Source organism: Schistocerca nitens, chromosome 6 (genome assembly GCF_023898315.1).
Source record: "Schistocerca nitens isolate TAMUIC-IGC-003100 chromosome 6, iqSchNite1.1, whole genome shotgun sequence".
Classification (NCBI taxonomy): domain Eukaryota; kingdom Metazoa; phylum Arthropoda; class Insecta; order Orthoptera; family Acrididae; genus Schistocerca; species Schistocerca nitens.
In genome coordinates, this window is record NC_064619.1 from 449,091,199 (window position 1) to 449,109,115 (window position 17,917).

At 38.7% G+C, this 17,917-nt stretch overlaps 1 protein-coding gene across 3 annotated transcripts in view; it reads left to right on the top strand.

Moving 5' to 3' along the window:
• LOC126262734 (voltage-dependent calcium channel subunit alpha-2/delta-3-like) overlaps positions 1-17,917 on the top strand; it is a 374,776-nt gene that overhangs the window by 255,513 nt on the left and 101,346 nt on the right. For all 3 annotated transcript variants that reach the window (XM_049959539.1, XM_049959541.1, XM_049959538.1), the window contains one exon: positions 2,338-2,451. In XM_049959539.1, the coding sequence (XP_049815496.1) occupies positions 2,338-2,451 (114 nt within the window). The remainder of the gene's footprint in view (positions 1-2,337; positions 2,452-17,917) is intronic.

A 17,917-nucleotide genomic window follows, 5' to 3' on the forward strand; every position in this document is an offset into this window, starting at 1 on the left:
CCACCCGTCCTAAACATCTGAGTGTCCTAGTCTATATCTGGTAAATTGAAATCTCCACCTAAGACTATAACATGCTGAGAAAATTTATGTGAAATGTATTCCAGATTTTCTCTCAGTTGTTCTGCCACTAATGCTACTGAGTCGGGAGGTTGGTAAAAGGAGCCAATTATTAACCTAGCTCGGTTGTTGAGTGTAACCTCCACCCATAATAATTCACAGGAACTATCCACTTCTACTTCACTACAGGATAAACTACTATTAACAGTGACAAACACGCCACCACTGGTTGCTTGCAATTTATCCTTTCTAAACACCATCTGTGCCTTTGTAAAAATTTCGGCAGAATTTATCTTTGGCTTCAGCCAGCTTTCTGTACCTATAACGATTTCAGCTTCGGTGCTTTCTATCAGCGCTTGAAGATCCGGTACTTTACCAACGCAGCTTCGACAGTTTACAATTACAATACCGATTGCTGCTTGGTCCCCGAATGTCCATTGCCCTTTGCTCAGTGTTCTCCTGAAAATTTCCATTAGGGCTTTGATGAACTCGGTGCTATGCATCATTCATGCACAGGTAGGCAATTGAATTGTCTGATCTGTTAACGCATTCATAGTCCTTGGCAGCACCATTGGTGTTTCATCATCCTGTGCAACTAGTTCACTTTGTAGGCAGGAGCAAGGATGGATGTATTGCATGCATCTCTGCCCTGCAATGTCCATCCTATGTAATTATCTGTGGACTGTTCATTTGGCAATAAGCTGAGACAGAACAAGCATTATAAATTGTGCAAAAATTTCTGCCTTGTTGAGAAATTATTTTTAGTCCCAAATGAGGACACACATCCATAATTGGGCTTAGTATGATCATCTTGTATCTGCGGTTTTGAGGTATTTCCATTGCAGACCAGAATACCTGTCAAGGTCATTGTATTTACTAACAAAGATATCTGAAAATGTAAGTATTTTTTTCGAAAAGTCTTAAAAATAAGGTTATACTACTGGTACATAAAAAAATTGAGAACTCTTAAATTGTTATAAATCTTCTTATAAATTATATTCACAATAATAGAAAATTGCATACATAAAGCAAAATATAACAACATTGAAAGAAAACAAAATTAAATGAACAGCAATTTGGCTTCAGGTCACAACTGTCTACAGTAAACAGGAAGGAAAATTAGGGTTTAACATCCCATCAACAATAATAGAGATGGAATTCAAGCTGAGAGCAGACAAGGGTGATGCAGAAAATCAGCTTGAAATTTTATACTATTCAAGAGTTCACTGTCCTTGTTGAAGGTTTCTAAACACACTAAAATTAATGTTGTAAGGTCTTTGTATTTTTCTGCCATCCATTCATAACAATGATGATGTCAGATAACCAACACAGGGAAACAGTTACAGTTCATTCAAAATATTCATTCTTATACAGAAACATAATTTGAGAATTTGTAAAGTACTATTAAAAAACCCAAAATTACAGGCACATTACAAACTGTGTGTTATGATTTGTCCACTGCTCATCTCAACAACAGACACAATTACAGAGGACTCTCTCTACTGTGCCCTGACTCGACTCTCAACAACTGAGCAACTGCCCCTGTCCCACCTTCTTTCTTGATTGTTATATAGTCTAAGTTATTGTAGATTTATACTGGTAATGACCAAATTTTTTAAATAGACTTATTTCGTACAGTTTATTGTCACATACTTTTATTTAATAACATAATACCATATAATTAACATCCATGTCCTTGTTCCTTCTGAAATGTATATTTATCAGATACTAGGTTTAGGGGTAGAAGTTAAGTATATTCGTTATTTCTTTTTTATACACTCAATCATATATATAGATTGAAATAAATTCTAAATTATACCACATTAGGGTAAATGAAATTTTTACATCAGCATTCCAGCAGAACATGATTAGTGTGGTCAAAACTTTCAGCGCACCCTGTACTGTGAAATTTTGGATATAAAGGTTTATGCAAAAATAAAATTTCCTTGGCAAAAGTAATCACATTATGCGAATAAGAAAAATTTGAATTTATCTGAATAATAAGAGTTTGGAAAACATAGCCTGTGACATAATTTTGATACCATATTGATTATGTAATTATAGTCAGAAAATAAATTGCAAAAAGGGAAAGAAAATAGTATTTATTTACTCTAAGGGTCTTGTCAGAGACTTTGGATGTCCTCCACCTTGATTTGTTTCACACTGTTTTAAAATATGTGTTCATCTGAGTCATCCGTTCTGGGTCTTTCAGTTTTCTGAAACATTAGTGTATTATGTAAAAAAAAAGATTTATTTTATTGGAGGCAATTATTTTTACAGTCATATGGTTACCTGAAAGACAACTACAATAGTGTAGACCTGACTGAAGTGGAACTTTTTGACAGCATGTCACCTGCTGCACCACCTCGAGAGTTGCCAGAAAAAATACTAGAGGTAAGCATGGATGTTAACTTTATTCTTAACATTATTGTACATAAATTTCTGCATATGTATCCATTCTTTGCAAGCAACTATACAGAGCATGGTTGATAGTACTTTGTAAGTCTTGAGGGAAAAAACAGATGAAGATCGAAACCATTAGAATTGTTCTGCAGTCTGTCACAAATGCTGGTCTCTAAACTTCCACAGATACATTTCACTGAAAAATTCTCTTCTTTCCTTGAAGGATTCCCTTCTAATTTATTAGATCATTTGTATAATACTCTCTCACTGATCAAGTCAAGCAGTAATACATCCACCAAGATTCTCAGAATTGCATCAGTGTCTTCCCATAGTCCAGTCCGGTGAAGATCCTAAACACTTCAGCAGTGTTCACAAATGGGTTACACGCATTATGTACATGATTTCCTTTATAGGTCTGCTGTACTTCCCCAGGATCCAGCCAATAAACTGCAGGTGGTCACTAGCCTTTCCTAACTTACCTTTTGTGCTTTTTCTGTGCCATGTTGTTTCATAATGTTTTTCATTCATACAAATAACAGCAAAACATATTTTTTTAAGAATCTTCCCCTTACACTTCACACTTTCTCCTTTACGAAATTAACTGTTTTAGTCAATTTTGAAAAAATATATAAAACTCTGCCAACCGGTTGCATAGGTTTTCTATATAACTTGACCAGGTTTCATCACCTCTAAGGGTGACCTCATTGGAAGGTAAGGTAATTTACCTGTGTTTAGGATCTTCTTTCTGATGTATTTGTTCTTTGAGACAGCCTTTGATACATGGGCGGGTAAGAAGCGTACAACTTTGAACATGGCTGACGTTTGCAGCAACTGTACTCAAATTTGAAAAATATGTAAAAATCTGCCAACTGGTTGTATAGATTTTCTATATACGTTGACTATGTATCGTCACCTCTAAGGGTGACTTCATCAGAAGGTAAGGTAATTACCTGTGTTTAGGATCTTCTTTGTATCTGTGTATACGGTTGCTGCAAACGTCAACCATGTTCAAAGTCGTACGCTTCTTACCCACCCATGTATCAAAGGCTGTCTCAAAGTACAAAGACATCAGAAAGAAGATCCTAAACACCTTACCTTCTGATGAAGTCACCCTTAGAGGTGATGAAACCTGGTCAAGGTATATAGAAAACCTATACCAATAATGTCTGTAGGCATTGTTTTACAAACATGAGTCATTAAACTGATGGTTTGATAATATTGACACCTGTCAGCACACGTATTATTTCTTATTGGGTTTGTTGCTTATTTCTGAACTTTGGTGATACATTGCCTGTCTCATATTTCTATATACTTTCCCTTTCTCATGTATCCTACATACCAGGTAAAGTAGTTTTGTCATAGTTTTTTCTCTCAAATATTTTAGAAATTCCGAGGGAGTGTTGTTTGCTGGAGTTACCTTGTTTAGACTTAGGTCATTCAGTGATATGTCCAATTATTCTCACAGTATTACATCTACTACATCTACTTTCTCTTCCTGTTTCCATAATATTGATTCAAGTTTCTTTACTTTATATAGCTATGCTGTATATTCATTCAATTTTTCACATGTCCATTCTTTGTTTTGTACTGGTTTGCCACATCAACTCATGATATCCATTCAATTTTTACTCTTTCTCCAAAGGTTTCTTTAGCTTTCTATATACAGCATTTATCTGCCCTATAAGCATGTATGTTTCTAGAATACTGCATTTCTTCTCTAGCCTGTTCTGCTTCCTTTAAAACTCTCAATGATCTCCTAGTTCTTTCAGCTTATCCAGGTTCCATGGTCTTAATTTCATGCTTTCCTGCAATTTATTCAGTTGTAATCTGCAGTTCATAACCAATAACTTATACTGTTTCATTTCTTCGTTGACTATTTTATACATTACGAATGAAAGACAAACAACACTGATGTAATATTCTACAATATTTATTATTTGTTACATGAACCTGTTTTCAGATGTTACACCATCAGATACAAAGATAAAAATCTGGTGCAGTGAAATTTTGTTGGTTCAAATATTTTAAACTAATGCATCTACAGAGTATCTCCTTTTCCAGAGATGAAAAATGTTAATGTTAGAATTAGAAATAAAATTTGTTTTATTCCTAATTCTAACATTAACATTTTTCATCTCTGGATATAGTCACTTTCAATATTATTACCATGTTGACTGTATCCAGTGTCTTAAGGATCTAAACAGTTTGAACCAAAAGATACAGTTCACCAAGTGACCGTAAAAAATGGAAATATAGACTCTTATATTTACCGAAAGCCAACCATGACAGATCTTGTCATACACATCCACAGCATTCTGAGCCATGGTAAACCATATGTATGAAGTGCTCCTTGCCAGAGAAGCTCAAGTGGCTGAATAAGAGGTTATACAGTATATAGCATATCAAAACAGTTACAATCCAGAATTTGTTAATGCAGTCAATAGAAGTATACTGAAAAAAACAGAAATCTTTCTTTCCATAGCACATTAGAGGCAGATTTTATAACGCTTAGACCATTTGTAGAGTACCATATCTGGGTGCAATAGCCAAAAAAATTGGCAGACATATGAGATCCGAAAACATTATTCCAGTGTATTTTACATTTTCAGATCCAGGCAAAAAACTCAGGCACAAGGAAAAAGTTGTGGTGAATAAATATAATAAAGCAGGTGCATAAGGCATTACATACAATGATTGTCCTAAGAAATATATGGGGCAAACCGGTAGGTCATTTCAAATAAGATTTCAGGAACACCTTAACTTAAATAGGCCTCAATCTGCATTAAAAGTGCACTTACACGGAGAGGGGCACAGCATTGCAAGCCCATCATAAAATTTAAAAATACTGCACAAAAAAGGAAAAAAGCCATATTTTGAATATATTAGAGGAAGTGGAAATTTTTGGACAAAAAAGAAAGAAAACATGAAGTTCACTTTAAATAACCAGTAGGAATTGAAGCACCATAGCATTCTGGCAAATTTTGATTATTTGTATGATTACGTACTAGTAGATAGTAAAATTCTGTACTATTCTCGCTTGTAAAGGTAGTGACCCGGTGCTCCTACTCTTAAGTATATGACATGACACTGTCCACATGGATAGGTTCCATTTCGCCAGCCAGCTAGTCTCTCTTTGTCATTTGTGCGGGCCGCTTTTGCCTTGCCCTGCCCTATTGTCACACTGATAAGACACTGCCACCTGATTTTTTTCCACATCGTAACTTGCATGTGCTATGACTAATCGTGTGAGCACTGACAATTCTTGATTGCCAATCTGGCCTCTCTCTATAGATATGCCTATGATCTTTTAACACTTTGAATGTATTTTAGACATTACTGATTTTAATATCTGTAAAAAGTGGTCACACTGTACTTTGCTTTTTAGCATGTAGGTTCAACTAATGTTCTGGCTTCAAGCCACGGAAACAGCCGTGTTTTAATAAACGATAATTTTATCAGCTGTGAGCAGAGTTTTTCCTAACGTAATGACTTGCAGAAATGACCTTTTATAGTTGGACTTGCCCATGACCACACTGTAAATTAAGTCGCCCAATTTGTTGATGTATTGACATGGACTGTCCCACATGTCTGTAAGGGATGGTGTACCACTCACAGCCATGTAATGTAGTGTAAAAACTGTGGTCATAAAAAGATCATGACTGGTAGGGAACTGGAGATGATTGTCATACCTTGTCAGTGACAATTGGTTTCAAACCTGATATGAATTAGTGCTGTCAGTAAAGGCAGATTCATCTCAACCATTTTTCAAGCAAACATTGCAAAGTGAACTGCATGTAATGGACTTTTGTAGTCAGGTACCTCACAGAAGGCTGTAAGATTGCATGTCTTCAATGGGCCAAACAAGACAGAAACCGCACAGTAGCTAACTGGAACCATTTTTACCTCTGTTCAAGTTATCCTAGACCCTGAGTGCACCAATGACTTGATGTGGCACTAAACCCAAAGTGTGTGGAGTTCAGACTGGAGATGGTGCTGTGATGCTTTGGGGGAGTTTGTTATACTGTGTCCTGGGACCACTCATCCAGATTACTGTGGACATGAAGCAGGACTTTTATTCCAGCATTCTTCATGACTAAGTGCTGCCCTTCCTTTTACATCTATATGCTGTGAATACTCTTGTCCTCCAAAATGATGACAGCCCACATTTTTGGAACGCAACCTATGACCAGCTAAGAGACAGAAGTGATCACACTTTCTGCAGGACCTGACCATCATTTTGCAGGTCAATGCCCAAGCACGTACAGTGCAAGCTGTTACTGATTTGTTTGACTGGGGCTGCTAAGTGCTATACCACCTATTGCACTCCCCTGAATTAAGCCCCCATGAGTTCAACTCGATTTCTAAACTGAAGGTAACACTTCACAGCATTTGCTTCAGAACTGCTACAAATTTGCTGGGCAATAGGCAATGCTGCTTGAACTGTTAACACAACTGGCACTGCTAAGAGTATCCTATGACTTCCACATCGCTGGCAATGGGTTATACACAATGCTGGTGACTACTTTGAAGGTCAGTAAAACTTTGAAACACGGATCTATTTTGTACGAGCTGTAAATAAATAGTTGCCACTATTAAAGTTCCAACCCTCGTATATTGTAGTCACCTGTCCATTTTTCCAGACACTTGTGACTTAGCGCTGGGTGAGAGATTTGAGGTAAATGCAAACTATGTAAGGGATCAATGTCATAGAGTACCCTCTGTAAAACTGAACTGGGATTCCACCCTGACTTGGCGACTTATTTGTTTTTAACTCTTTCAGTTGCTACTCTACACAAAGGATGCATGTTACTATTTCCTCCATACAGGAGTATGTGTGAGGGTCAAAAAATGGTATGTCTACATGATCCTTCTGAGTGAACAATGTCTTAAAAATGAAAAACTTAAGCTTTTCTTTTGCTTTCCTCTATTACTACACCAGGCTGGTTGACGAGTGACTAGGTAGAAGCCTTTTACCTGCTTAGTGATTATATGTAGGCTCAGAATTTCCTCAGGTTCTCAGAAAGATCTTTTGCTAAGGTATGATGATGGAGGTTGTTGTGTGCTTTACACAACTAATTTATCTGTCAACATTTCTGCATTCTTTTTCAAATTAAGAGTGCAATAGTCTCTGCTTATAAGAATTTTCTAAATTTTTTCATTAAATGTCAGAGGGTCTTTTCAGTGCTAAATCCTCTTACTCAGCACATATTTCTCCAGATACTATTTGAAATTGGTGTAAACTTTGCCCATAATTCCTCTACATCCATCATGCTGGAACTAAGTGATGTCCACTCATTGTCTAAGTAGTATTTTAACACTTGCTTATCTTCTTTCTCTGGCATATATGAGTTGCTACCTAAAATATCCGAGAATTTCATTGTACCAGTCAATCCAGTCACACTACAACATTCTTCCGGTAGATGTCTCGAGCTGCACATCTTAGCTACTGTGGCACAAAGTTGTGTCATCTTTGATACATGCAATTGTGAGTTCTAGTGGCGTGTGTCAGGGTTTGTTTTAGTGTTTCTGTGAATTGTGACATGGATAACATGAAGGAGCAGTGGATTTGCTCAAATTCTGTTTCCAGTTGAAGGAAATTTCAGCTGAAGCTGTGTGGTGGCAGAGGCATTTGGTGAGAGTGTTCTGATTCAGGCAAGAACATTTGAGTGGCTCAAGTGGTTCAAGGAAGGTCAAGAATCTGTGAAAGATGACAAACATTCTGATCGATGATCAATGTGCACAACTCTGGAAATGATCACGGAAGTGCTTGACGTGATTCACAAAAACCAAAGGCAGACAATTCATGCCGTTTGTAACAAATGTGGGCTGTTGTACAATGCATGTCAATGACTTCTGTCTGATGGACTGAACATGAGATGTATTGCAACAAAGTTTGCTGCTCACCTTCTCAGCACTGATCAACGAAACCTCTGGAATCAAATGTGCACTGAGCTGCAACAAAGAGTTCGAGAGATGTGACCCTGAAAAAACCAGCATTCATTACAATGGAAAACACCATCTCCTCCAAGGCAAAAAAAAAAGAACTTCACAAGTTTGCAGTAACATGAAGTACATGCTGAACTTTTTTTTTTTTCGACGTTTGGTAAATTTTACAAAAGGAGTTAGTTCCACCTGGTCAGACTGTCAGTAGGCAGTTTTACTGTGAGTTTTTTGAGGCAACTGAAGGCAAATGTTCAGCACAAATGGCCAGAGTTGTGGAAAAAGAAAGACTGGTTGATGCACCATGACAATGCACCTGCACACACTTCGCTCATTGCGAATGCAATAGTCCCTCAACCTCCCTATTTACCAGACCTAGCCCCACGTGCCTTTTTCCTGTTCCCAAAGATGAAAATCATGTTGAAAAATCAATGTTTTGACTTGATTGAAGACATCCAAGTGAAATCGCAATGGGTCCAGAACACCCTTCACCATGCAGACTTCCAAGAGTGCTTCCAAAAATAGGAACAATGCTAGGATTGCTGAATACATGCCCGAGGTGACTACTTTGAAGGTGATGGAGGATATTAGAATGTAAGTATAGTTTTACTGAATTTTACAATGAAAGTCTCAGGTATTTTGGGTTGCAACTCATATACTCTCCTAGCCCTCTCGATGGATTTATTATCTTGAGAAACTAGTCACTATGATGACACATTCATCACTGATCCCTGTCTCTATACTGACACTGTTGATAAGGTCAACCTGTTCATAGCTTCAAGGTTCAAAATATTTCCATTGTGTGTGGGCTGTCAAACTAGCTGCTGAAGACGGTTTTTGGAAAAAGTGTTCAGAACTACTTTACAACACTGCCTGTCTGCGCCATCTGCAAAGAATCCATAGACATTCCAGTCTATCTCGGTAGAGTAAAATCATCACCAACTACGACTGCATGATTGAGGTTTTTATACACTACTGAGCATTGACTTTCTTTGAAGACTCTACACTTTTATGGCTGAATCAGATAGCTGGTAATAACATCCAGTAATTCCCTTGAGTTCACCTAGGCTGGTTGTTCAGGTCTAGCTAACTTCACAGTCCTACTCAGTTTCAACCTCAATAGGCACAATACTATTGTCGATTGCGGTAAACACTCCCTCTGGTATGGTATCTAATATGTCTTTTCAATAGACATTTTATGCCTCATTAAATATTTCAGGTCTTGCTACTTCAGTTTTCATCCAGTGGTTCATTCTGAGAATAATTTGAATATGACAATTTTCCTAGTCAGCAGTAAATTCAAGAACTTTATTGTGAATGCTTCAGCTACTTGCTTTTAAAATTTTGACAGTCAAAGTGTCTTTATTTTGTACATGATCTCACTCTTAATTGGCGAGTGTTCATCAGAGGACCTCATACTGTCACCTATCCTAAAAAGGAACCATGTGCACTCCATAAGTACTTTGCTGTTAGAATAGCTGATTCCTGTGTGCAGTGCATCCCAATTTATTAAGAAGGGTCCTACAATTCTCTACCGCACAATGCAGGTCCAGAAATCTGCAGCCAAGATGGTCTGTGAGCCTCTGGTTGAAACACTCCACTTGGCTCCAGACCAAAGGATCCTTGTCGATTCTGGGTACGATGTGAACTCTACTTGGACCCTGCGAGTGAGGCCAATGGTCTTCACTGCTTCCACCAGTTGACCGTACAAACTGAGGATGGCCTCAGAACTCAAGCTGTGATGAGCCACAACATTAGGATGACGGCACCCTCCACCCTGCACTCTCCATCCTTGATAGCCACAAGTGAAGCCGACTCCACATCTGGAATGTGGCCCCCCAGCAGATATACTATAAATGGGAGAAACAAGTGACGCCAGAAGTATCCCAAGCAATGTGTCAGATTATCTGCCACCAGTACACCCTGAGGCAGCAGCCTGGAGGCCCTGAATGTGGCCAGCAGCGTCTTCTGCTGTTTATGAACTGTGACCAGCTCCTCATGTGTCTGCACACAGCATGCACGTACCCTACCCATCCTGTAACTGCTAGTTTAAGAATTAAACTATAAAAGCACACACAAAAAAGCTAAAAATGTAACTCACTACTCTCCTGGTGTATCACAATTGGCGACAGAGCTGTTTCCAATTGTCTCTGGCTGTGTATAATCCATCTGAAACCTTCTGGTGTCTCCAGGTCTCTTTCACATGTACAACCTTCTTTCACAGCTCTTACACCAAATGCCTGCAAGATTAAAATGTGCTCTGCGCAAAATTGTGCCAGGGTGATTCTCTTTTCGTCACTGTGCCCCAGTCAGTATTCTCTTACTGTTTTTCCTTCTCTTCCTTTTTTTTAGTGTCAGATTCCAGTCTCAGATCTCAGTTACCATTTTGTCTCCCTTAACATATTGAATCATTTCTTTCCTCTCATCTTCTTTTTTTTGCCATTGTCTGTGGTACAATCTAGTTGGTGAGGAAATGTAGCTGTGCATGTACGTGTATATATATGGTGTGTGTGTGTGTGTGTGTGTGTGTGTGTGTGTGTGTGCCAATAAATATCTCATACTGATTGCAGTAAAGAACAGATTTGCTATTTGTTTTAATAGTGCTGACACATTTATATGCAATTTTGAACATAGTGGATGACTAATGTGCATTACAAGGAATTCTATCTCTTGCACGACACTTTTAATGCTGATTCCATCCATGTGTATGCCTGGATTGTATGGAGCAACATTTTGTCTTGTGTGTAAGCTCATTCTTATGTTTTTTTTTTTTTTTAATATATTCATCAGTAAATGGTTTTCCTCAAAACAAGATTGTGGGTGAGAATTATTCATCTGAACTATTTCTTGGAATATGTCCTCTTAGAATGTGTCAGTTCTCAGTATATTTGTATCATGTGGATGCAGGAGTAAGCTGTCCGTATGTTGAAGCTCATTTATGGACCCAGGAAAGAGCTCTGCCGAACTCCATAGGCTATACTGTGTACTCTTGATCTGAGGGCTGTAGCTTCCATAAGAGTTCTTGATTTCAACACCACTCAGTTCTTTAACCTGTTGTGAGCAGTATCTCAAACACTATCTAGTCAAATCAAATCTTTATTACCTCACAATGTGTCTGTCACCATCAAAGTTTGTAACATAGATGACTTTTCAATTCTAGTACTGTATACAGATTAATAAAATTGATATAAATTTATAATACATGTAGTGATACTATTTCAGATGTGTGTTATTTTACATGATCAACATTCAAAAAATCTTCTGTGCCGTAGTAGTATTTACTTGCCAAGTGTTTTTCTAGATATCCTTCGGTATTTTTTAGATTTGGATCACACTTTTCCTTCTAGATTTTATTCATAAATTTCGTGCCTACATAATGTGGTATTTTTTGTGTAGTTTTAGTCTGCAGCACGGTAACTTTACTTGCTGTGTGTCTGATCTCATACTGCCGCAAGCATGTCCTCGAAAATCTGCAATTTATCTTTGTGAAAATTAGTCTGTGAATATACATGATTGGAATCGACATTAGATTTAGCTTTTCAAATAAAGATTTGGAGTGTTGGTTCTTTTTAGCTCTCACCAAGGCTTGGAAGACTTTTTCCTGGAGTCTAAAAGATTTGAGTAGATTAGTTTTCTCAGACCCACTGCAAATTACGCTATACCTAGTGACTGAAACAAAATATGGATAATGTACAGTTTTTTACAACTAAATCAGTAATATTATGTAAGACACTCATGACATAAAAGAGACTATTTGATCACTACCGTGTGCTGCCCACATGATTACCCAACATATTTTTATTTATTAGTACACTAAGGAATTTGAGACAATTTGCAGTGTCCAATTTTTTAGCCATATAGTGTATTTCAGTTATACATTGCGCATATTGTTTTTTGAGTAAATGAAAAATTTGTGGTTTTGCAAAATTTAATTTCAAATTATTCTTTGTCAATCATGGCTCTTGTTTCTCAATGGTCAGCTCAGTATGGCAGATTACCTCTCTGTCAGCTTTAAACTAGACTATCACTGTTGAATCATCTGCATAGGGAATGGTATCAGACTAAATCTGACATGTCATATCATTGATATAAAATAGTAGTGGCCCAATATTGAATCTTGTGGAATTTCTTACTACTGTTATGAATGTGTGCTCTTTTTAATCTGTTAGATAAAAATGATGATATTCAGCTAAAAGATTTTCGTTGAAGCCATAGCTTTTCAGTTTGTGGAGAAGCAGGTCATGATTTACAATATTGAAACTGTTGGTGAGATCACAAAAGATACCTGACAAACACATTCTATCACCAAGACATCCGCTAATTTTGTGACCAATTAATTTATTGCACAAGGTGTCCCACAGGCTTTCCTGACACTGTACTGATTCTGTAAATTGATAGCAAGTTGTAAATTATTTTTCTGTCTAATCACAAGCAGCTCCTTCAAATATTTTTGAGAAAATTGATAACATTGACATAGGCCTATAATTCTCCATTTCATCTTGTTTGTCCTTTTTATGAAATGGCTGGCCTTCAGCATATTTTAGTTAATGGAAAACACTCCTCATCAAAAGACTGACTGATTTTAGGGAGAGTGGATGTGCAAAGTAGAGAGGATATAAAAATGTAGTCTGCCAATGGCAAGAAAAGCGTCTCTGAAGAAGAGAAATTTGTTAACATAGCATATGGGTTTAAGGGTCAGGAAGTTTTTTTTTTTTAAGTATATGTATGAAAGTGAAACTTGGATGATAAACAGTTTAGACAGGAAGAGAATGTCAGCTTTTGAAATGTGGTGCTAAAGAAAAATTCTGAAAATTAGATGGGTACATCACATAACTAATGAGGGGTACTGTGCCACAATGTGACTAGAAGAAGGGACTGGTTGGTAGACACATTCTGAGACAACAAGGGATCATCAATTTAGTACTGGAGGGGAGTTTGGGGGGGTAAACATCAAAGAGGGAGACCAAGAGATGAATACAGTAAACAGATTCAGAAGGGTGTAGGTTTCAGTAGTTACCCAGAGCAGCCGAGAGGTTCTAGGCACTTCAGTCTGGAACCGCGCGACTGCTACAGTTGCAGGTTCAAATCCTGCCTCAGGCATGAATGTGTGTGATGTCCTTAGGACTGATGACCTAAGATGCTAAGTCCCATAGTGCTCAGAGCCATTTTGAAGTTACCCAGAGCTGAAGAGACTTGCACAGGTTAGAGCAGCCTGGAGAGCTGCATCAAACCAGTTTTCTGTCGAAAGACCACAACAGCAACAAGTACAATGGATTTGCAGTACTATCACACACTATTTTTGTTATTCTAGTGTGAACCTCATCCCAACATGCAGAGTATAACTTTTTAGGGACATCATGATAACATCAGAATTTGAGACATGCGAATACTTAAAAAGTGAGCAATTTCTTTCTGTCATATTAGGATTTGTACTTGGTAGTGAGTAGTCACTGTTTTTTGTTTCAGTTTATGAAAAAGTCATCGAAGGACTAACATATGGCACTGGCATCTGTAACTGCTCTACTGTTTAACGCTAGTTAGGAGGGGTATTTTCCCATCATTTACAGACCAAACAGCTTTTGATTTTTTTTTCTTTTTTGCATTTGAAATTCATCTGTAGTTTGCAGTATGGTTTGCTAGTTCAGCTACTTTGTCAAATATTTTATATATATATATCTAAAAACAATGATGATGTGACTTACCGAACGAAAGCTCTGGCAGGTCGATAGACACACAAACAAACACAAACATTCACACAAAATTCAAGCTTTCGCAACAAACTGTTGCCTCATCAGGAAAGAGGGAAGGAGAGGGAAGACGAAAGGATGTGGGTTTTAAGGGAGAGGGTAAGGAGTCATTCCAATCCCGGGAGCGGAAAGACGTACCTTAGGGGGAAAAAAGGACGGGTATACACTCGCACACACACACATATCCATCCACACATATACAGACAAAAGCAGACATATTTAAAGACAAAAAGTTTGGGCAGAGATGTCAGTCAAGGCGGAAGTGCAGAGGCAAATATGTTGTTGAATGACAGGTGAGGTATAAGTGGCGGCAACTTGAAATTAGCGGAGATTGAGGCCTGGTGGGTAACGGGAAGAGAGGATATATTGAAGAGCAAGTTCCCATCTCCGGAGTTCGGATAGGTTGGTGTTGGTGGGAAGTATCCAGATAACCTGGACGGTGTAACACTGTGCCAAGATGTGCTGGCCGTGCACCAAGGCATGTTTAGCCACAGGATGATCCTCATTACCAACAAACACTGTCTGTCTGTGTCCATTCATGCGAATGGACAGTTTGTTGCTGGTCATTCCCACATAGAATGCATCACAGTGTAGGCAGGTCAGTTGGTGAATCACGTGGGTGCTTTCACACGTGGCTCTGCCTTTGATCGTGTACACCTTCCGGGTTACAGGACTGGAGTAGGTGGTGGTGGGAGGGTGCATGGGACAGGTTTTACACCGGGGGCGGTTACAAGGATAGGAGCCAGAGGGTAGGGAAGGTGGTTTGGGGATTTCATAGGGATGAACTAACAGGTTACGAAGGTTAGGTGGACGGCAGAAAGACACTCTTGGTGGAGTGGGGAGGATTTCATGAAGGATGGATCTCATTTCAGGGCAGGATTTGAGGAAGTCGTATCCCTGCTGGAGAGCCACATTCAGAGAGTGGTCCAGTCCTGGAAAGTATCCTGTCACAAGTGGGGCACTTTTGTGGTTCTTCTGTGGGAGGTTCTGGGTTTGAGGGGATGAGGAAGTGGCTCTGGTTATTTGCTTCTGTACCAGGTCGGGAGGGTAGTTACGGGGTGCGAAAGCTGTTGTCAGGTTGTTGGTGTAGTGGTTCAGGGATTCCGGACTGGAGCAGATTCGATTGCCACAAAGACCTAGGCTGTAGGGAAGGGACCGTTTGATGTGGAATGGGTGGCAGCTGTCGTAATGGAGGTACTGTTGCTTGTTGGTGGGTTTGATGTGGACGGACGTGTGAAGCTGGCCATTGGACAGATGGAGGTCAACGTCAAGGAAAGTGGCGTGGGATTTGGAGTAGGACCAGGTGAATCTGATGGAACCAAAGGAGTTGAGGTTGGAGAGGAAATTCTGGAGTTCTTCTTCACTGTGAGTCCAGATCATGAAGATGTCATCAACAAATCTGTACCAAACTTTGGGTTGGTGGCAGGCCTGGGTAACCAAGAAGGCTTCCTCTAGGTGACCTATGAATAGGTTGGCGTACGAGGGGGCCATCCTGGTACCCAGGGCTGTTCCCTTTAATTGTTGGTATGTCTGGCATTCATCTTTGTTTTTAGATATATTTTTCCCACGTGGAATATTTCCCTCTGTTATATTTTTTATATATACTTTTGTATTGAAGAAATTCTGGTTTTCTATTAACCTTTGCCTCCATTTGCAGTTTCCTCTCTTAATGCTAGACTCACTAATTCCTTTGTTAACCATTATGTACTTTTATGAGACACAGTTGTACCGTTCTTCACATTTTCTTGACTGAAGTTTCTACATCTTTTGATTGTGCAGGCTAAATTTAATTTTAATAATTATATGAAAAGTGCATCATGATCTGCCACTGCGAAATCGGAATTAATTTTCTTTTATTCTGTAATATAACTGCTTACAATATTATCAATACAATCATACTCTGGTACATTGGTTGAAATTTAGATTTTGCCAATTTATGGATATCAGATTCTCTAAATGTGAAGCAGACATAACTACTTTCTTATACAAGTTTTTGTATGTCTATCCTTTTGACAGGACGTCTTTGGGATGACGACTATTTACTATTGTCAGAAAAACAAAATGCCTACAGCCATCCTCTTGATTTTATTTATTTTGTTGCAACCAGTTTTGGCTCTTCAATGCGCCATCTTCAGGAGTTAGTTGAATTTGGAAGGCTTGAAACAATCCCTACATATTTTGCATCAGTGGCCAGCATAACTGGTTATGCAGACTATCTAAAAGTTCTAGTGTCAGCACTCTAGCCATCAACTGCCAGCTCAACTTGATGATTAGAGTGCTGACACCAGAATACCCTCTTTCCTGTGCCAGTCTGCTTTTTATGTCCTCCTTGCTGTGACTGACGTGTTATTTTGCCTCCAAGGTAGTAGAATTCCTTAACTTTGTCTGTTTCATGGTCACCAGTTCCAGTGTTAAGTTTCTCATTATTCTCATGTCAGCTAATCATCATTACCTTCACTTTTCTTCAATTTATTCTCAATCCATAATTTGTAGTCATTAGACTGTTCATTCAGTTCAAAAAGGCCTTGTAAGTCATCTTCTTTTTCACTGAAAGTAGCAGTGTTATCAGTGGTTCTGACTATTTATATTTCTTCACCCTGTATTTTAATGCCACTCTTGAATCTTTGTTTTATTTCTGGCATTGCTTCTTCGGTGTATAGATTGAACAGTAGACAGAATCCTTGTCTTGTACTCTTTTTAATCCGAGCCCTTCATCCTTGGTGTTTAATTTTTATTGTTCCCACTTGATTCTTGTACATATTATATATTATACAGATTTTCCTATAGTTTAATTAGTTCAATCCTGTTTATCTCAGAATTTAGAAAATTTTACAATATTTTGTATTGTTGAAAGCTTTTTCTGGGTCAACATATGTTGATTTTTCTTTAGTCTTTCTTCTGTAGTAGAGTGCAATACCAGAACTGCCTCTAGTGCCTTTGCCCTTCCTTAAGCTAAACTAATTTTCTTCTAAATATGATCAGTTTTAAACAATGGAAACTCCAGATAGAAATACCAACAATGTAGGCAGATTGCTATTTACTGCAAAGAAGACACATTAAGTTGCAGACAGGCACAATTAAAAGACACTTACATAAAGCTTTTGGCCACAGCCTTCATCAGCAGAAGAGAGACGCACATCATTCATACACACAAGCAACCCCCCCCACCCCACATTAGTACAAACGCGACCGCCAACTCCAGGATCTTGGGTTGGAATGCGACTATCAGATGGAACGTGAGCAGCAATTGGGAGGGTGCAGGGAAGGGATGTGATAGTAGTGTATGGGTGGGGGGAGAGACGAAAGCTATCTGGTGGAGAGTTCAGGTACTAGAATGCCAACAGGCATAGTGTCGGGAGGTTGTGGGGTAAGGAGGTGGAGAAAAAAGGAGTGAAAAAGGAGAGAAGATGGGAAAGATGGGTGGGTGTGTTGGCAGAGGACAACAAATTAACAGGATGGGAAACGGGGATGGGGAGGAGGTGATAGTACTGAGGGAGTGGATACTGTTCAGTGGAGGTGTGGGGACACCATGTTATTGTAGCTTGAGGCTGGGATAAATTGGGAGTGGAGAATGTGTTGTAAGGACAACTCCCATCTGCACAGTTCATAAAAGTCGCTGTTGGAGGGAAGGATCCAGATGACTTGGGTAGTGCAGCAGCCATTGAAATCAAGTGTGTTGTGTTCAGCTACATGCTGTGCCACAGGGTGGCCTACTTCGCTCTTGGCCGTTCTTCCTGGTGGACAGCTGGCTGGTAGTCATATCAATATAA